The sequence below is a fragment of the Saccostrea cucullata genome, unplaced genomic scaffold (genome assembly GCF_032062105.1).
Source record: "Saccostrea cucullata isolate Sc308-1 unplaced genomic scaffold, CSIRO_AGI_Scuc_v1 ctg2869, whole genome shotgun sequence".
In the NCBI taxonomy this organism is placed as follows: Eukaryota; Metazoa; Mollusca; class Bivalvia; order Ostreida; family Ostreidae; genus Saccostrea; species Saccostrea cuccullata.
The window spans coordinates 1-22,537 of NW_026934014.1; the positions used below are offsets into that span (position 1 = coordinate 1).

A 22,537-nucleotide genomic window follows, 5' to 3' on the forward strand; every position below is an offset into this window, starting at 1 on the left:
ACTAACGGATCAGATTGTTTTCATTGTACTTCATATACAATAATAAGAAAAACTAACAAACAAAATCGTTTCAGAAAAAAAGCCAAAGAAAAGTTTTCCCATGTGTTTTTTTTCCCTCTCCATACTATGTACGAGTTGTCTTAAACCTGCATCAACATGGCGACTATGGTGGATGACGAAACGTGGCCAGAGAAATTTGAAATCCAGTAAATAACTATCTTTAGAAAATTTTGTATGTATTGCATCACCAGTATAAAATCAATGAGAGATAGTTTATTTTAGATTTAGTTTAGATGAACATATTCAGTGTTAATGCAAATTTAGGGCCATGCTTCAAAGATTTGAGGCGTATTTTTATTTTTGTGAAAACGTGAATATTTTGAAACTATTTGATAAAAGACATTTATATAGTAAATTTGTACCATTATAAGATAGCCAATATAAGCAGTTGAAGTTAATTTCAGTAAATTGCTACTGTAATGCTTCATTCAGGTTCGTATGTTTATGATTTTAACATGTTTAATATCTGTTTATGTTTATATTTCGAGTTTCCTCTGTTCATGTAAGTTTTGCGCAATATGTTATTGTTAACTTTTACTTTTCTATTTTTTTTATTATTGAAATAACAGAGATTTTTTATGTCATTGTTGTGATAAAGTGGTTAGTGATTGTTATTCTATTACTTATAAAGATGTTTCATTTCTTGTTTGATTAAAAAAGTAGTTTGTATTCATGGTAATACTAGGCATATAGAAATCCAGTCAAACCGTTCCCCATGAAAACCGCCCCGGTCAAAGCGTTCCCTGAATTTGGTCAAAGCGTTCCATGATTTTGGTCAAAATGTCCCCAGATTTTGGTCAAAGCGCCCCCTGACATATTTTATAGAAATATGATACTACAAAACCGCCCCCTGATTTTGGTCAAAGCGTCCCCTGATTTTGGTCAAACCGTCCCCTGATTTTGGTCAAAGCGCCCCCTGACATATTTTGATAGGAAAACGTAGTTTCTAAACCGCCCCCTGATTTTGGTCAATGCGTCCCCTGATTTTGGTCAAAGCGCCCCCTGATTTTGGTCAAACTGTCCCCTGATTTTGGTCAAAGCGCCCCCTGACATATTTTGATAGGAAAACGTATTTTCTAAACCGCTCCCTGATTTTGGTCAATGCGCCCCCTGATTTTGGTCAAAGCCCCCTGACATATTTTGATAGGAAAACGTAGTTTCTAAAGCGCCCCCTGATTTTGGTCAATGCGCCCCCTGATTTTGGTCAAAGCGCCCCCTGACATATTTTGATAGGAAAACGTAGTTTATAAAGCGCCCCCTGATTTTGGTCAGAGCGCTCCCTGATACATTTTTTTTTTAGAAAAACAAAGTTTTCAAATTGCCCCCAAATTTTGGTCAAAACACCCCCTGATTTTGGTCAAAGCGCCCACTGATATTTTTTTTTTTTTTTTTTTAGAAAAACAAAGTTTCCAACTTGTCCGTTAATTTATAGTTTTAAAAATTATGGGATGATTTTATAACAGGGTATTATTTAAACTCGGAATAATTATTTCATTCGGAATTTAAAGAATTAAAAAAAATAAGCTACTAAGTCTCCTTACATGTATTTGTAGCTCAGTAGAAAAAAATTTTGCCTTAGATCTCTGCATATTTTGTGAGTATTTGGGTAAAGGTTTTGCTTATAAACTCATTGAATAAGTTATTCTATTTTCTGTTAATTATTTCTTCTTATCTGTTTATTTGTTTGTTTATTTATTGTTGTGTTTGTTTATTTATTGGTGTAAACAAGGTTGCATGTACTGGCAGGGGTTAGATAAATTTTTTACTGGGTTAGCTGGCGCATGCCCAAAGGGGTTAGTCGCCGCCGGGTGTCGACTAACCCCTTTGGGCATGCGCCAGTTGCGTTAGTTAAAAATTCTGTAGTAAATCCATATTCAATGTGTATTCGGTCTGTATTGTTAATCAGTCCACGCCATGTACGTAATAAACGGTAATTAACATGGTAGAAGTCTTATTTACTGTCACGATGCGCTTAAATCCTAAGTATTTCATTCCAAGTATCCATGAATGAAGACTAGACCCGGGTCCCTACACCATGCGCACATGCCGATCTCCCGAAGAAAATAAATCACGGAGCAAGAGAACGAAAATACATACCAATGCATATTCATCACGATAACTGAAAACATATAGTCGTAAGAACGATTAAATCCAACAAATAGCCAGTGAAACGCGGCGATGTCAACACTGCCAATGCACTGCAAACAACTCCTGTTCGACGTCATTTTTCGAAGTACGACGTCACAGGTACACTGTTTTCCCGAACTTTCTCTCTGTATCAAAATGGCATATAAGCATTGTACGTAATATAAGGTATTCTGTCACTAAGGTACATCATTTAAACATTATTTTTTTAGCTGAACGTTTTCCTTTACTTGGACAACCAAAGATCACAAGAGGAAATGAACGTGAAAAGTGTTTAGTACAAAAAACAGGCTTTAAAATTGCAAGATCCAGGATCCGCGCACTTGTTTCACCTCAGCTAAGAGGTGCAGTTTTAGTGTGCACATCTCAAGTTTTCGATCTATTGTGACGTATCACTCGGCGAAAACTGTACAGATTGACATGAAAATGACATTAGCTATGCAAGAACATACATAGGCAATATATTCTACAGCTGTTTGTAAATAAAAAGATTAAATTAACATTTTAAATACTGAGTATTTTATGTTTTAAACGATGATGTAAATTAATATTCTATGCCCAACCTCTCTCGTTTTATTCACAAAATGTCCACCCCCTTTCCCAGAAAATTGTTCCGGCCTTACATCGTAATATATCTAGATCTATATTATAAAAATATAATTTTAAAAAATGTGAAAAATAATCTATACATTTTGAAATTCTTAAATTAAAAAAACTCACATTTTTTCAGAGGAAGGGGGGTCGAATAACCAATAAATAATTTTTCAAAGATAGTTTAAATGTTGAATATAAGTAATCTGTCCTCGACGGACAAGATAATAAATAATCTGTCCCTGACCAGTGCTACCCCACCCCAAGCGAATTAGAGTTTAAATTTCGATGTTCTATTTTCATGCCTTGATATTTTTTTCTCCTTAGAATAGTAGAATAATCGTCCCCTAGCTTGCACAAAAGTAAAAATCACAAACAGCATTAAAGTTTCAGTAATACAATTTCTTCATTAATCTTTAAACATCAGACAAGACCTTTTAAAAGTGAAGGAGGGGGGTGGTTGAAATACAAAGAAACAGCTTCGATTCTTCGACAAGATTTCATTCTCACTGAATTAATCCACTTCCGGCAGATCATTGGCTGGTTCGATCACAAAGTAATAATGAAAAGCATGATAAGAGTGAAAATTTTCAAAAAGGACAATACTCTGGGAAAATAAAAAAAAACAAAATCAAGAGTTTTTTTCCACGTGGTGTTCATGTAGATGGTCACAGGATACACGTTTCCTACAACCAGATAACTGCAGTACTGTAGGTCTCCGAATCACAAGTTCCCCAAAAGATTCAGTCTCTGTGGTCATTTAAAACAACAAAACGCTTTCTATGGTTGTTAGTACGGGGATGAATGTCGCGGCCTCTGTTGCAGAAAAAATAGTGGGTTATTTAAATTTTGTAAATAACAACCAAAGAAAGACATTTTATTGTTTATATTTATATCTGTTTAAATAATAATTTAAAGTAGGATTAACATGATTAATTATATATTAATGATGCGAACGTCTTTGTACGTTTCATTGATGGAACAGCCACTGATTAAAAAATCTGTACAGGTGACATGCCTAGTGTAGTTCATGCACTGATTAACGCAATGGGTTTTCTTAAGAAATATAGGAGGAAATATTCAGTGGATGTAAATATATTCTGATGATACTTTTTATTCCAAAAAATAAATACAGAAAAAAGAAGTTCACCTTTTATTACTGGACAGTCCTCCTTCCTGAAAAGAAAGTGTGACGTGTAATGCTTTGAATTATTAATCAGATAGTTTAGGCCCTTTTTACTTTTTTCTTCGAAGAAGAATATCAATTTATACCGGAACGCAAAAGAAACGGAACAAGCAGTAAACTACAAGTATTTGAACCTTTAACTATGATAATGAATTTCTTAAACTGATGAATACAATAAGGTTAAACTGGATTTAAAAACATAAGAGATTTAATAACAATGTTAAATGATAATATTTCAATTTTAGAAAGTAGCACATGACTGTAAAAACAACCCCCCTTCTCAGCCATTCAATTATAGCTTGCATGTGCAAGACTGCATGCCATACGCAGCAATTGCAGCTTGATTTCCTCGATCTGACTGCAATATGATCATCAATCTCGAGATCTGAGCGAAAGAAATATTCCTTCGCCTTTTTTAAGGTTTTCCAGCTAGAGCAATGGAACTGCGTACTTGTGTCGTTTTCAGGAAGCCTTGGCACGACTTCCGGAAACGAAATAGGAGAATTTACTATTATGAAGTTCAGAAGTATATCCTCTCACTCATTTATATTTTGAAAATTTTCTCAACAATCACACAATTACACGGATACATGCACCCACATGTTCAACTTCCAGTTATTATTACCAGTAATAGGTAGAACGATAAAACCAGAAACTAATTGTTATTAGAAAGAATACAACGACATGTTCCAGAAACCATATAGCTTACAGTGCTATTATGGATCTTACCAACGTCGACGCCTGTTTACTATATCGATGAGAGTCAGCACACTTCTTGAAACTTGAAATCAAAATCAAAAGACACAGGGTGTACTAAAAGAATAACCTTCTCATATTCTTATATTTACTTTTTTAAATTTCTTTGTCCATCTCTGTGATAAAACTACAAATAGTGAAAATACTTGATTTATTTTCTTTGGTTGTTAGTACGGGAATCAATATTGCAGTTTTTTTTAACATAGGCGTCGGAACCGGAGGGACCCCCCCTTTTTAGCAAATATATACAAATTATATGGGCATTGAAAAATGGCGTTTACCTTTTTTGTGGTTTAGCCCCCCCCCCCCCCCAAAAAAAAACACTTTCAATTTGCTTCCGACGCCTACGTTTAATATACAAGAGTAATGCAATTCTAGAGAACATATATTTTTATAGAAGTGTTTATTAGAAGGATTTTTAAAGATTTTAAGGATTTAGTAAGTAGCCGGGGCTTGAGACACGTTATGCTTTTTATGACAGGGACATAAACCGATATAGGCTGTTGAAAAAAGAAATGCAAAGATCGTCCCCAAACAAATATTAGCATTTTAAAAAGTACTGTAGTGGATCTTAGTCACATTATGATGCCTAGGATGAGAATTTGTACCTGAAGTGAGCGACAAAAAAATCGGCGGCGTCAATCGACGGTTTTTACAACGCATGGATCTGTAACTCTCTGCTTTACCTCTCCGAAATCTTCTCAAGCAGAGAGCTACAGTTCTGCAACTACACTGCATAATGTGAAAAATGTTGTTAACAGTTATCGTGGTTGCCTTTGCAATTATAGCATATTCAAAACAATATATTTTTAGTAGTTAAACAACTTTTCAATTTACATTCATGTAATATGATTAATTAATTTTATTGATATGATAATACCAATTATTACAACCCGGAAAATCATAACGATTTGTGTTCATATCTTATGTACTCCCAGGATGGATTGCCGATATGTTAAGACAGCGAATTCTAGTCGTATTTGACCAGAAAATCACACATAGATGGATCACCCGGAGATCACACTCAGTAAGATAAGGGGAAACGACTACTCATATGGACGCAAAAAGTCAAGTCGAACCGAATTGTTACAAGTTTTATGATATGCATGCTGACTACAGATCCATTGACTTCCTAAAGGGAAATGGCTTGGAAGTGATTTTGTAAGGTCTCTTCACCTGTGGTCAGCCAAACCAGTCATTCTTTATAAGACAATATTTTGACACATGATTCCTGAATATTCATCTGGAGAGGTACTGGGTTTTAATCATTCCTAAATTCAGGAAATATGTGATAATGTCCATCTTTAAAATAAACTATATCGCCACAAAAATTACATATTACCAAAGATGTTTTTTTTCTTTCTTCAAAACCAAAATCTAACATCTTGGCGAGTTGTTCTTTTAAAAGAGATACATAAAAATATCTATCACCTAGGTATCTAGCTGGAGTAGCTGCAGAACTGTAGTTCGCTGATAAAAAAAAAAATACAAAATTAAAATAGTCTACCATAGCTGCAGATCTATAGCGTTATGGTTTTCTAGATTTGTATTTGACCATGGCATAACGCTACTAGTATACAGATCCTGTAATGCAAAAAATGTGCAATTTACGGCGCAAGATTTTTTTTCCCGTACTGTTTGGGAGAATTTCTCCTCTTTCTAACTTTGGTAAATCACCAATCTTTCACCCCATTCCAGACACATTCTTATTTTTATTTTATCCTCCTCTCAACACTTTATAGTCGCCTCTACTGGCTTGATTTGCATTCTCTGCATGGGGGATTGCAAAAAATCTAATTCAAGCGAGTTTATCGCTTGTAGTGACGACTATAAAAGGGTTGGGGTGTATAAAATATGCAGATTTATCTAAAAATGTGTCCAGCATTATGTAGGGAAGGTTAGATGATTTACAATGTTAGAAATTGGAGAAATTCACCCAAACAGTGCGCAAAATAATCTTGCGCCACAATGTCAAATTGCACATTTTTTGCAGTAGCGGATCTGTATGGTCAGAGACAAATACATAAAGCCATAACGCTACAGATCTGCAGCTAAGTCGACCAGAGGGTTACAGTACCACCCATAGAAAAAAAAAACCACGTATGCATATTTATTGCGCACAAAAAGTTGCGCTCGGTTCTGGACACCCTCTTCCCCTAATTCCTAAAAGTTCGATTTTAAAATCTTTCTTAGGCATCAATTAACTATAAACTAGCTTGAAGTAGATATCTGCACGAGGATCATTGGACCGAACTATTTTTGCCACCCAAAAAGACAGTACAATCAACACTACAGGCGAAATTTTTGGTCTCAATTTCAGGCGGACAAGTAGGAGGGCTACAACTCGGTTATAAGGAATCTACCAAGAACTCCTTTCTTTCTTTCTTTCTTTCTATCTTTTTTTTTTTTTTTTTTTTTTTGGTTCGCTGCAGCAAGGCTGATATAAAAGTTCTATATAAAAATTAAAGCTATATATGCCGTATTAGTGTTTTATTTTAAAAGTAATTAATATATGTGGTGTCTCATCAAGTTATATAAGTTATATACTTTCTGCAAATAAGACAATTCCACTCCACCACTTTTAAAAGTTTTGAAATATTATTTGGTAAAAAATATTTTCTCTCCTTGTCGGATAAAAAACCGCCTCTTATTGAAATATTCATGATCACGTTGTCTCGCATGTTTACAACAAACAATGGTCCAATCTCGTGAATGAACCGAAAAGCATGATGGTCTACTACGTTTTTACTACAAACACGTGAGTTAGGGATTGTCAATATTGAGAGCACCTCAGAGTTGGTTGCTATAATCACGTGCAGTTGTCTTTTCGATGGACATTTTCGGTTGGGTGAACTTCTACAGATGTCAGCGACTATGGATAAAGAAGTGTGGAAACCATGTTGTGCCAAAATGAAATAACTAATACAAACAAATGATATAATTTGATCAATCAAAATGGTTATTAGATACATTCGATTCTGCATTTTTTAATGGTTCAAAACAACAAAAAGTATTCCACAGAATATCATGTATAAATCTGCACAATATACCGAATGCCAAAACCAGAATACTACTAAATAATATAATTATATTCTTTACATATGAACCACAGTATATCTGACCCCTTGAAAATAATATAAAAAATCTTGCAAGTAGGTTATCAGCATTGGCTCGTGCTAATTTGGAGTTTGGCAGTAAATTGTAGTCAATAAATAAAATTTAATAGTGAAAGATATTGGAACCTATTTTACTTGTCAGATTTCTTCGAGCAAGTTGATTTTTATTCTAACTGTTCCATCCCCCACCCACTTTAAAAAAACCCGATGCTACCTACCTGAATTAATTTTTCTTAATGGTGTTCATCGAAATACTTGGTTGTGCCCTCAAACTGGAATAGTTTTTAGAGGCTTGGAATTCCTTGACCAATTTCATTTTATTAGCCCAACTATATTTCTAAGATGGCAAGATGTATGGTATGTAAGTTTCATCTATATATGTTATGTAGTTCATATTAAAAAACCAAAAGGGATTATTGACGATATCCTATTCAGGGTGTAAACATAGCAGTTTGAATTACTTTCCATACATTGTACTTGACATAAATTTTTTTGCGCATAATGCGCTCCATACTGAAGATCCGTAAATGTTCACCCAACCGAAAATGTCCACTAGCAGTACAGCACGGGGAAACTCTTAACAAACGGACCTGTACAACGGAGTGGGGAAATTTTAAATTTTCATCATTGTTAATCATTTGTATGCAAATATGAGCATGGGATTAGTAGATAATAATGTACGATGCGATTTAAAAAACTAGCCTTTTTGAAAAACACATGTAGTATTTTATGTAGTAACCCATAAATGCATTAAATGCAACTCATTGAGCTGATTGGTCTATTTGTGTCCCTCACTGATCAGACGTCACAAAAAATATTTTCCTCGACCTGATGATTCTCGCGATGCTTTTCCCGCGCACATGCGCAGATCCAGTATAAACGTCAATCCTTTATAAATATGCATGAGAATATCGTGTTCTTTTCCTGACCAGTACTTTGTTAATACCGAATAAAATTTCGTCGAATTTGCAAGAATGCTTCATTTTTGGTAGCTTATCATACTCCAGAAATTTTTGTTCGGTTTCAGCTGTGCAAAAATACTGTTTAACACGGCATACATATCTTTAATAGCTAAAAAGTATAGCACATGCATTTAGTTTTAACTCAGAAATCAATCATAATGATCACTGCTCAAATAAAATTACACTGATTTAAGCATGTCAAAACTCAATGTACAAAACCAAGTGACAACCATGTATTTACCTTGATTATTAAAAGTATTCTATCTGAAAAATATTTTTACCAAAAAATTATTTTGTTTTGTCGGTATTGTTTTTAAATATAATACATTTTTTACGATTTTTTCCGAGCTGCATGAATTCTTTTATGTCTCAACATTATTTAAAAATCGTGTTCCAAAACGATACGTAGATATTACAAGACCATGATTCACGTGATCCGGAAATGGAGAAATAGTCTAGTCATTCTACTGAAAAATGAGAACTAATTGCAACAGTATATATTTTAATGCAGATTTGTAGATAAGCTATTAGTAACTCACATATAAAAAGTTTAGAAAAATTCACTCAGGGGAAAGTTGGGAAATCGAAAGATTAAAATTAGAGATCAATATGAATTTAGAATTACCCATTTCCACACCGTACTTTTTCTATATGAGCTTTCCATGACAGACAGCCTGTAAACAATAGCCAATTAGCATTAAACATTGTTGTTTTAACCTGTAGTTTGTTATGCAATCAAAACTAAATAAAAAAAATAAATATTTTGATTTTCAAAGAAGTGAAGTTTTGACTTCCACTCCGGCCAAATATCATCTACACATATATAATAGTTGCAATTACCATTCATGTAAACAAAAAAGTATGCAACGCTGTTTGTATTCACAATATACATGTATGTGAAATTCCTAAATGTGAATGTGTTTATTTTCATTTTATTTGTAAACATCTGATGGACATTTATACCCCAGTAGTTTTGGAATTTATACTCAAGAAACAAAAAATGTATGGAACACAGTTTGTATACAAAATAAGTCAAAACAGCCTTTTCTAAAGAATTCTGCAAGAAAGCTTATCAGACAAGTACAGTGTATATCAGAGTTGTTACAATTGCATCATCACAGAATATATTTTGATTAAATATCTAGAATATATATAGAAATTTATCATTTTAAAATAAAGAGTACAGAATTTATGGAATCACATGAACAGGATTTGATTTGAAGGTCTCCAAGTTAAAAAAATCAAATATTTAATTCCATTCAGGCATCTCTGGAACTTAAATTTGAACTGTGTGATTCAAACAATTTTTTTGCTCTCCAGATTTACTGCTTATTGCTTTTGTAAAAAGTAGCGAACCTTATATAAAAAGCCAATTGATATTGACCTTTTTCTCTATAAAGACTGCGCCATGCATCTATACATGTACAAAAGCTGCATTATGTTTATAGTAATGGAAATAATTCAAATGGAATCATTTAGACAGAATTAAATGCTTAAATGCTCTTTTTTAAAACTCTTAATGTAACTTTTTAACAAAATATTTTAAACCCATTTTTAATAACTTAACTCCTCCTTGTAGATGATATGGTCATTTTTGAAACAGTAAAATGCCTGATGCGGCACTTATTGAAGCTCCATTTTTTTGGGGGACTGGTGATAACGGCGTTTCCATGAGCATGCTTTAGAATGTGAACAATCTGGAACACTTTCAAAGTCACTTCTTAATGAGAGCAACATTGAAAAAAGAAAAGTATATGGACGTGAATCTTTCTACTATAATTGTATATTGTTTAACGTCCCTCTCGAGAATTTTTCGTGCATATGGAGACTCCACCACTTGCCTGTGGAGAGCTGCACATTTTGTTCTATACTCAGCACTTAGGGCCATTTAGCAGTGAGGGATCTTTTTCACGCCAGTGCCTACTGTGACACGGGACCTCAGTTTACACGGTCTTATCCGACCGATCTCCACATCCCACAGTGGGATTCGAACCCGCGACGTAAGGATCGACTCCTTACTTCGCAACTCTAGAGCAGATGCTCTAACCACTGCATCATGCGGGTGAATTCCTAGATTAAAGCCAAAGTCTTATAATTTCTATAACTGTTAGGATAAAAATAATTGGGAAAAATAAAACAAACATTAATAATACTTTTACATATGAATTTGAACAAGTAAAAATTGATAACCAGTATCCAAGAGTTTAACAATTAATTCTTCCTTGAAACAGATACTTGGCTTGCTCTCTTTTACTTCATTCCATTTGTGTAAGTGCTTTTATTTGACTTTAGATTTTTTTCATCAATAATAATAAATTAATCTACTGTGTGCTTTCAATTGCCCCCACCCTCTTCAAGTAACATTACATAGCAACGGTTTGAAATACGTTAAGATTCAAGAAGGGTAACAATATAATAATTATTAACTGCGCAGAACCTTTGCGCGCACATTTCACGATATTTTGTTCTTAATGCAATTTAATTACTGTTGATTCGGCTACATCTTGGTCAACTATGATCATTTTCAAGGGATAACAATTTCAGATTTTATCCTAAAACGTGTCTTATTTTCATATTATTGAATGTAGTTGAGGGTTACACTGAAAAAATCTTGAAATATTTTTTTGAATATCACCATCCATGAAGCAACATTAAATGTTGCTAAGTTCTTATCACATCGGAGGGCGTGGTTTCATTTTATGGAGGGTAAAAAAATACATTGATCCACTTGATATGAGTAAGATAGCATTTTTATTAAACTCATGACAAGAAATACCTTGTAGGGTACTCGGGTGTGCGGTGGGTTCAAGTTCTGATCAAGCAAGAACCATCATACTCATTATAGTTTACAAGCATTTTATGATACTAATGTAAACAGAGTATTTTTTTTTTTATTTCTGAGCGTTTTATACTAGTTACCAACCAATCATATTGCAGGGACTCAAAACTGGTGTCACATGTTGAAAGAAAATTTTCTGAAGGGTGAAAAAAACAACTACAATGTAATCTATGGGGAATAGCTTTGCTGTGCGTAAAAAAATACAGATTTCAGAATATTTTTTGACAAAAAAAAAATAACAACCTTCCCTAATCCAGAATAAAAAAACATAAATCTATTTCGGGGAGGAATGGGGTTCTATGAGATCTTCCCACAATTTTCTTCATATACGGGGAAAACCTTTCAGTTACAGAAGGGATTCAGTTTTTTTTTTTGGGGGGGGGGGATTTTCTGCTACTTTTTCATAAAAAAAATTCTTATTGGGGGATGTCCCCTGACCCCTCTAAATCTGCTCCTAATTATTTTCCGATATTACCTTTCATATTAATTAAAACATTTTTATTGTTTCTTAAGTTTTGGTGATTGAGTATATTCGTGCTATACTTAGCATTGCTGAATACCGAAATTTTTCATGTAAAATTCATTTATAATGTATCTATGGTTACCACCTATTTACATAAATCTTCTAAATAATTTCTTTGAAGCATTTATGGCAAAAGAATGCATTTTGAGTATGTGTGTAAACTAACGTAGTGACTGTATTCGTGTTTGTAAAGGTTCACTGTTCAAAAGTAGGTGACATTCTCAATTTATACTGTTTCCATGGCAACCAACACATATAGTAACCAAAATTTAATATTTTTCCCATTCAGTTTATTCAGTTAAGTTTATTTCCCTACTTACATGTTTTTTTAAACCAGTGTAGAAGTTTCTACTTTACATTGTTCGTTTAACACTTTATCAGAGTGAACACAATACGTCCCAATAATGACCTCAATTTTTCAATTTTCCCATGTATAAATTTTTCTAAACTTTTTGTTATATATTCAGATCATATAATAGATTGATTAAAACTAAATTTTGAAACTGTTGCAATTAGTTCACATTTTGATGGAAAATTTGATAATTTGACTAGACTAAAAATGATTCGTATATATAACTGGGGAAGCTATTGGCCTTGATGAAATACGCCTGTAAATATAATATTATTGTTCCTGTTTGGTTACTTTGAAAACAAAAAGACTTTTGGATGGTTCCTTATTTTTTCCTTTCAATACATATATTGCATAAAATATAAATCTAACAACTATGCAAAATATCAACGAAAAACCCCGACGTGACCCGGAATTGGCGACATCAATGTTTCAAACAAGTTGCTGTCCTTAAAATAGGACTGCAATACGTGGACCATAAGCATGTGTTTCTAACCGAAATCAATTTAAGAGAATTTCTAAGTTTAATAAGTATTCATGTAGGTTTGTTCACATTTTCTACAATGATCTGCTTACTTATGACTGATTGTAGTCTCAAAGCAAAATATTGTTAAATTTTATCTCCGCCTTTAGTTTTGTCAGTTTCAAAAATCGGCTATTTTGATACATGTAACCCACAGAGGCTTCTACTTGACACCTGTTCTGGATTTATAAGGAATAAGGCCATTCCAAGTTTTTTCTGTGTTTAGCGTCCACGTGCGCCTTGGTTTTTGACATCCCATGTCAGAAAAAACAAACAGAACCAGGAGTCCGAAAATTAATCATTAAGGTCAAAATTTGTGATTTCCGGCAATATATCTAAATATTTGTATATTTCATTATTGGAATAGTTTCAGTATTAAATACCTCAATGTTGCTGAAGAAAATAACTTTCTTTATGAAAAATAGATAAATGAAATCATATCTTTTGAATTACGTCATTCTTATTACTATGAAATATATGTGTTTTATTATTTTTTTTTTTTTTGACTTGTGTGTTTTTTGCGAATAGGTAGCTAGGTTTTTGAAAGATGGGTGGACGCTAAACAGAGAAAAAACTTGGAATGGCCTAAATCTTTCATGGGAAAAATAGACAATAGATCTGATGGTACGCGTGTAGCACAACTCTGTAGTACGCAGATTTTATTTTTCGGAGCACCCCCCTCCCCATCTTAAAAACCGTTGCTACAGACCTTTATCAAACGGTATTTGGATTGTTGAAATGCTAAAATTTTGCGAGCCTTGATGCACAAAACTAATGCCGGTGAAAGCTAGAACTAGTCGTCGAATGACGTTTTGTATTCAAGTTGTTAATTCGCATGTGTCTATATACTGCAAGTTCTTCCTACTTTTTTAAATACTTGTGCCACAGAATCAATGTTTAGTTTGTATATAAAAGTATATGTATAAGAGAGAAATTCGGATCCGCAATCAATAATTAAATACGATTTGCGGATTTAAAACGCGATTTGCCAATGAATGGCATATTCTATTTCGAATAGGGCGAAATATTCTACGGGAAAGTTGCCCAAGGGGCGAACTCGCGCACGCGTAGCCTGTCGTTTGCCCATGGCATCCGTTTTAACCTCGCTTATATATTTACTGCGCAGCTGCGTGGACCTCAGGGTCTACGCAAATATCAAGTAAATATATATTATGAATATCATATCTAGTGTACCAAGTCAACAGCTAATATAATTAAAGTTTATCGATAGATAATTTATTAGTTCTCAATTCTAATTGTCCTCGATTATTGGTCAACTGTTTTAAGCTGATTGGTTGATGGACAGAGTAAATCAAAGAAGACGAAATACTCGTTATAGATTTTCATTTGTGTACTACACTAGTATTTGTTCCGAAACGAAACTTTAAAGCTGGCATCTTTGACTTACAGTAGTATTCAGGTCTCTGCTGAAATAACACGTTATCATTGAAATAGTTTAAAGTAAATCCTACAAATTATTATTAGATTATCTTCCTGGGTTTTTCCCAAACATGATGGAATATCTCTCAGCTTCTCTCTCTCATCGAGGGAAATACGTGTGTCTGTTATAATTTTCAATATAATTATGCTTATAATAATTTAACGAGTTTTTATTTCAAGAAAGTCATACTTACTCTGGCACATACTGTAGACTTCTTCTTTGATTTTAAATTTTGATTCTATTTCACCCGTCAGGGACGAAGCATCGTTTTTTACAGGGGGGGGGGGGTATTCAACTTACCTGATAAAAAAACTTAAAATTAAATAATTGAAACTTGGAGGGGCATTGAACTTCTTTTAGTACCTTATTTTTTCGTATAAATACTATACTACCTTTATTTGGCTGTGGTACACCAAAACAGGGGGGGGGGGGGGGGCAACCGGTCTATAAATGATAATTTTCAATAGAAAAAAGTTTTGATGAAAAACCCCTGATGCTACGTGTCTGTCCGTAGCATTTAACCACAGCAAAGCATGCACAGCTTTATAAGTTATATACATGTAACTTCTCGTTCTCGACTTCGTTTGCAAAAGATTCGGCAGTAAGAAAGACAGTATGTTGAAATAATACTGTACCGTTTTGTATACTGTTTCAGGATTTTATTTAGTTCAGAAATTGAAAAAGAACATGTAAATTTCTCATATGGCGGTGCATAACTTCAAATCATTAGGTATTTATGTACATATATATCGAAACTGATTTGTTGATGTCTGTCCGGTTGCTGAAATCATTTGCTGTCGTTACATGTACGCACAGCATTTTTAAACAAATGAACGTCCCCATATTTGTAAACAGTACTTGATACAGGCCTGCATGAAGCAATTCCATTGGGAGAGGGTGCACATTTTTTCAGTAGTTGTGGGGACTTTCTACTGCTAAAAATTTCTTTACAAAACACCAGCGTCTAGTTTCTTTGTTTTTCTATAATACTAAGTATACTATATATCCAAACTGAGAGTACATTCAACAAGAGGAAGAAGACATCACCAAAATTAATGGGGACACGTCCCCTCGTTGCATTTCATTTCCAAAATCTGCATAGCATTCCAACATATTTTTATTTCATTTCCGACATTTTTTTACTATTTCCGGAATTTACCTGTACATGTGCAGCAATTCAATGTTTTCTAAGAAATTGAAAATGGAATTTTAAAAGTATATTTATTGCAAAATATTGATAAAAAATATATAAATCCATCTGTACATATACGTAAACATGTAGTATACAAAGTCTAAGTAAAAGAGTTCAATGAGCATACTCTTTCGCCATATTTTATTAATGTGCATGCACTAAATTAAAAGTCGGGGAAATTTTATTATACAGTTGCTTCCTTGGTAGATTTTAAATAATCAGAAATTGGATTTCAGTTATTTATTTATGATTTAATTCCTTTAATTTTTTCATATGTTAAGTCTTCAATTCTGCTAATAAAAGTAATTCTATCTAAAAAATGGGCGAAAGTTCACAACACTAACAATATTGTATGTGCCTCAGAAAGAGAGGGATCCATTTATTTGGATGTCAGTGATTTATTCGCAGTTCGTGACTTCTTCCTTAAAAGTTTTCATAGATTGGGCCTTCAATCCTGTTTCATTGCCGAAAAATGCAGTGTACTACCTGAAAATGTCCGAGATTTTAAACGCTGTCTTGATCCATTAATTTTTTCTTTCCGTAAGCGTCGATATGCCCCCCCCCCCCCCCCCCCCCACCACACACACACACACCACATGATTTGTTTCAAAGTCGGCAAAAAATAAAATTAAATTTAAATAATACAAAATTGATAAAAACAAAATATTTCTGTCAATACGGAGGTAGGGGTTATAAGCCACGCAGTATTTGTGAGAAAAAAAAGAATTGTCTCGTCCCCTCCTTTTATCAAAATATTATATGAATGATGAATAAATTTGATCTAAATCAAAATAAAGATACAAGAAATATTTTCAACACCTTATTAGTCTTTATCATGTTCTTGCAGATCTCTCTATAGACATACTGCATTTCACTTTATGCTGTCCCCGAGTGATAGGCCTACGTCACAATAGATCGAAAACTTGAGATGTGCACACTAAATCTGCACCTCTTAGCTGAGGTGAAACAAGTGCGCGGATCCTGGATCTTGCAATTTTTAAAGCCTGTTTTTTGTACTAAACACTTTTCACTTTCATTTCCTCTTGTGATATTTAGTTGTCCAAGTAAAGGAAAACGTTCAGCTAAAAAAATAATGTTTAAATGGTGTACCTTAGTGACAGAATACCTTATATTACGTACAATGCCTATACGCCATTTTGATACAGAGAGAAAGTTCGGGAAAACAGTGTACCTGTGACGTCGTACTTCGAAAAATGACGTCGAACAGGAGTTGTTTGCAGTGCATTGGCAGTGTTGACATCGCCGCGTTTCACTGGCTATTTGTTGGATTTAATCGTTCTTACGACTATATGTTTTCAGTTATCGTGATGAATATGCATTGGTATGTATTTTCGTTCTCTTGCTCCGTGATTTATTTTCATCGGGAGATCGGCATGTGCACATGGTGTAGGGACCCGGGTCTAGTCTTCATTCATGGATACTTGGAATGAAATACTTAGGATTTAAGCGCATCGTGACAGTAAATAAGACTTCTACCGTGTTAATTACCGTTTTTTACGTACATCGCGTGGACTGATTAACAATACAGACCGAATACACATTGAATATGGATTTACTAAGGATTTTTAACTAACGCAACTGGCGCATGCCCAAAGGGGTTAGTCGACACCCGGCGGCGACTAACCCCTTTGGGCATGCGCCAACTAACCCAGTAAAAAATTCATCTAACCCCTGCCAGTACATGCAACCTTGTTTACACCAATAGATAAACAAACACAACAATAAATAAACAAACAAATAAACAGATAAGAAGAAATAATTAACAGAAAATAGAATAACTTATTCAATGAGTTTATAAGCAAAACCTTTACCCAAATACTCACAAAATATGCAGAGATCTAAGGCAAAATTTTTTTCTACTGAGCTACAAATACATGTAAGGAGACTTAGTAGCTTATTTTTTTTAATTCTTTAAATTCCGAATGAAATAATTATTCCGAGTTGAAATAATACCCTGTTTTATGGGAAACATTGAGAATGTTCGCCAGTATCATTTAATATAACCCCCCCCCAAAAAAAAATGATACTGATACCGTTTCCCAGCTCTTGCCACATGAAGGCCTTCTCAAAAAGAGCCATAATTTTGAAGAAAAAATTTTAACTCAAATAAATATAACTGTTGAACTCCCAAATCCATGTACAAATACGGTTCTAACTAAAAGATTTTTGTTTAAATTCTTATATTTTGTTTGATTCTTATATTTTGTTTGATTCTTATTCTAATACAGAGTTTTTGAAATAAAAAAAATTTCACTGGTCAAGTGGACCAGTGATTTAGTGAAATTCACCGGTCCACACAAATATTCACTGGTCCATCAGCATACACATATTCAAAAACCTGAAAAACGTTTTAATTCCAGTATATAGGGCTTAAAATTCAAAAGAGTCAAATATCCCCGGACTGAATTACCCAGGTGTGATATTTACAGTGGATACCCAACATGGCTGCCTACCGCAGAAAACGAAGTTCTAAATGTTGTGGGGATAATGTTTAATCTAACAATAATGATTATTAACTCTTTATATTAAAGGTAAATATTGATTAGGTTGACATATGTTGTATCCGAAATAAAGCTACAATGAACGTTTTTGTACAAATGGAATCAGCTGATGGAACAAATACAGATATGACAGAAAAAAAATCATGACTATCTGTCATAAAATCCCTCGAGTTTATTCTATCATACACACAGATTCAATCCTTTAGACATGTTAGAACTATCTCACAAATAAATTTAAAATTCACAGGTTAAGAGGTTAAAACTCCGGAATGGTCCTTTTTTTTACCGGTCCTTTGGACCGATTACATGAAAAAAATTACCGGACTTTTGAAATATTTACCGGTTTTGCCGGTGGGACCGGTGGATTTCAAAAACTCTGCTAATAGGGATAAATATATTTATTATATTTCTTTAAAACTGAGAATGTTTGCCGGTATCATAAAATAGCGGATTTAAGGGGGCATGAGGGGCGCAAACTCTTAAAATTTCAAGAGTGAAGTAATGGGGGGGGGGGGGGTTAAGTCCCGATCTCTTTTTCTGCAATAACAGATTTTAAAAAATATTCTGATGCGTATTTACTGCCTTCTGGGGGCAGGTACACGACACCAATTATTGCATATCTTGAATTTTGAGATTAGTGAGGAAGAAATTTTATGTGCAGTTAAAAAATAAAAAAAAAATAATAAGGCCGCAGGCTACGACCAGTTGTTAAACGAACATATTTCATCAAAAATAGCATGAATAGTTACATTGTACTTTTTTGCCTGTATATAAAAAATTGTACAACTTAATTTTTGATAGTGGAATAATATCAGACGAATGACTCACGGGTATTGTCAAACCGATTTTTAACAATAAAGGTGACCCAACAAATCCAGAAAATTATCGTCCAATAACACTTTTAAGTAGCATCGGTAAGCTTTTTACCTCCATTTTATATATAAACGCTTGGAAGTTATGTAGAAAGCTTAAATCATATATAAGCGAAAGTCAAACTGGCTTTCGGAAAGGTTATTCTACCTTGGACACATTACTTAGTTTATATTTTCTTACAAACATACTTAGAAGTATTTTCTTTTTAATAGTAGTGTGTATATATAAGTTGATATTTTCGGGTCGATTTTTTTCAATAATTTAAGTCGAACCTCACTAACGTACGGGCACCAGTCTTCAGTGAAGTTCACGTGCCAGTTGCCACAGGTGGGGACACGTGTCGCGAGGTCAGGTGTATTTTTTGTATATTCTGTGTGATTTACCTAGGAGGAAATAATGCCTATGACCAAGTGTATATATATACATGCAGTATATGTGGTATACACAGTACTCTTTACTAATGGCCCCAAGGGTTTCTGAACATTCGAATTAAGAAAAAAAATCACACTCATATTTTCAAAAACTTTACATAAAATCGGATATAACATACATATAATTGTTTTTTAAAAAGTTTTCTATGAAATGTTTCCTGAAAGCATATTAAGAAATCGAGCATATTTGTTGTTGATTTATAGGAAACAAAATTAAAAAAACCCTCATATACCGGTATTTATTTATGAATGTAGTATATATAAATTTAGGATAAATAAAGGCGAATGTGTGCTTGTCCATAAGAATGATAGACTATTTCTAAAGAAGATTTTATAAAATAAAAAATTAATTAATTTTAAATTCTCCAAAAAGTTGTTAGGTTTAGAAAATGTAATGTAACACAATATAAAATGGAACAGAAATAGGTTTTACCAAAAACTTTATTGTAGTGCGAAGTGTTTAATTATGCTCTTAAATAACATATATTTAGATGGGCTATTTGTTTCCGCAAGGAGATTTTGTATACATGCAGGTTTCAGAAAAGGGTACTCTACTTTAGATCATATACATTTTGATTTCTCTCCATAAAATGTTTTGACCTCTTTTTTGAATTTTGCTTTACTTGTTGATGCTTTAATATGGTCAGGTAGAGATTCCAATCTTTGATTCCATTATTAAAAAAATGTTTGACTCTCCATTTTTTGAACCCTTGGCACAAAAGAATTAAACTTGACCTTGTACACTTTTTTTGAATCATTTCGATTAAAATTGCAGTGCATATAAGTAGGACCTTTATTATGAAAAATATTGTAAACCTAACACTCTACTTTTAATGTTCAAAAACCCCAATTTTTCAAATTCAGTAACACTTAATTACTCTTGATCTAGGTGAAACATCAAGAATAAATCTAATAATCTTGTTCTGTATAACCTGTATAGTCAATTTTTTAAATTTTCAGATAGTCCTTCATACCAACTAGTAATTAGCATTATCAATGTGACATTAAATTAAAGCGGTACACAATGATTTTCTTGGTTGCATTGACAAATATGATTTTTGTCTATATAAAAATTTAAGTCGCTGGTTTGTCTAGGGTGTCCAAATAAATAATTTTCCAAATAAATAATTTTTGGATTGCGTTAACGTTATTTTAATCCAAGCATGTAACAGTCTGTCATAAATGCACTGAAACTTTTGTTTCATATATACTGGAGGGCTGATATTTAAAAACTTTCATAAGGAGTCTCCATTCTTTATGTACTACGAAGGTCAAGGTCATATCAAGAGGTCAAATATCAATATTGTCATTCTGTTGATATTTGGTAAAAAAAAAAAAAAGAAAGAAAAGTTTTATACCTTCTCTACTTAAAAAAAATTAAACTGTCGGATATGTACATGTCAATTTTCAATTCTGACGCTATGTATGTTCTATTTTTACATAATATTTTACTCTAATTTTCCAGTAGCAATATGACTTACTGCTTTAAAGTAATAAAAAGTTTATCTTTATTAAAAGTATTACACAAATTTGCAATAAATCAATTGATAATTCTAATTAAAAGTAAAGCTTATTGAAGTTGAATGTCTGATTTTACGATCTTCTTACCGGAGTCTGATAGGCCATATTTCAGACTATGTGATCCAAAAATGTTTGGTTGAATTTCTTTTATATCATATATAGAGATTTCGTATCTTAGAACAAAATATCAAAGTTTCAGAAAAAATTGAATTTTGACCTATCTATTGCGTCCATTTTTTACCGTACGGTTACCTGAGGCGGGGGAGTGGTCTAGGTAACAGTGGTGTTATTTACCTGGAGACCCCAAATACCCAAGATGTCAAAAGTCTGTGTATACGTTTATATTACACAGAAAGTCTGTGTTTGGTAATCGGGGTCAACCTTGCGTATTTCGTTTCTAATTTTGAGTGAAACTACTTCAAATAATGAATGTATTTCCATATGAAATTTATTAAATATCATCATATTATTTTAATCATATATTCCAAACCCCCCGATTGGTCACATGATTAAGTATATAACAGCATACTATTTATAGAATCTGGAATGCATATCGACTTGATATTTCTTAAAATGGAGGTAATTTTCTATAAAACAACAAATAAATAGTAGTGATTACACAATTATAAAAATTGATACAAAACATTATCAAAAAGATGTACATTTGTAGTATATTTAATTAGTAAATCCTCTAAGTTACTCAAAAAATGTAAAGGAAACACATTTGTATGAAACATCTAAATTTATTTTGATTTCTAGTCTCGAAGTGTTTAAGAGAGAAAACTTTTTTAGTTTGTTCCCATTTTTTCAAATTGTTTTTGTCAACCTCTGTAAAAAATAATATAACAAATGTTGCCCTTAAATTCAGTCAATCCATAGATATGTCGACTTCACAGTAAAGCATATTGACCGAGCACGAAGTGCGAGGATCGACCATATTAATATAAAGGATTAAATATTATGAAGAATTGTCTCTTTTTATTATTTTTTATTATTATTCTATGGGAAAAAGCGAATAAACACAACAAAGCAACTAAACCTTAACATTTTTGTTAAAACGTCAATAAAATATATCACTATGGTTTTAGAAAGTGTGAAAAAAATCAAGTTATCTGTTGTGTGAATATATGTTACCGCGATCGGAAGATTTTTTTATTTTATTTTCTGGTCAACACTGTTACAAGTCCATAATATTCAATATTTCAGAGTGTTCCCGTGTTAACAAAATTTTACTGTTAGGATCGATCATTATTCGTTATCTTTACCTTTACGAATACATATAGACGATAGAGGAAATTCGAGCAATAATTCTCACATTTCTTTACAACCACGTCTCTCGTCTCTGTATCATGTCGTAAATTTTGAATTTACTAGGGGGAGGTAAATGCAAAATTAACAACATGATAACAATTTTGCATTTATCCCCCCTCCCCCAATAAATTCAACATTTACAATGTAACATCGTATAGATTGATTCCATAATACCAAGATAAAACATTTTTTTATA

General features: G+C 33.1%; 1 protein-coding gene across 2 annotated transcripts in view; it reads left to right on the top strand.

Moving 5' to 3' along the window:
* Window positions 1-162: 162 nt before the first annotated feature.
* Window positions 163-22,537, top strand: part of LOC134239800 (exportin-T-like) — a 43,447-nt gene continuing 21,072 nt past the window's right edge. The window contains exon 1 of one of the 2 annotated variants that reach the window (XM_062721942.1): window positions 163-206. In XM_062721942.1, coding sequence (XP_062577926.1) covers window positions 173-206 — 34 coding nt within the window. In that variant the 5' untranslated portion in view covers window positions 163-172. Of the gene's footprint in view, window positions 233-22,537 lie in introns of both variants that reach the window. The other variant, XM_062721943.1, reaches the window with a different exon arrangement.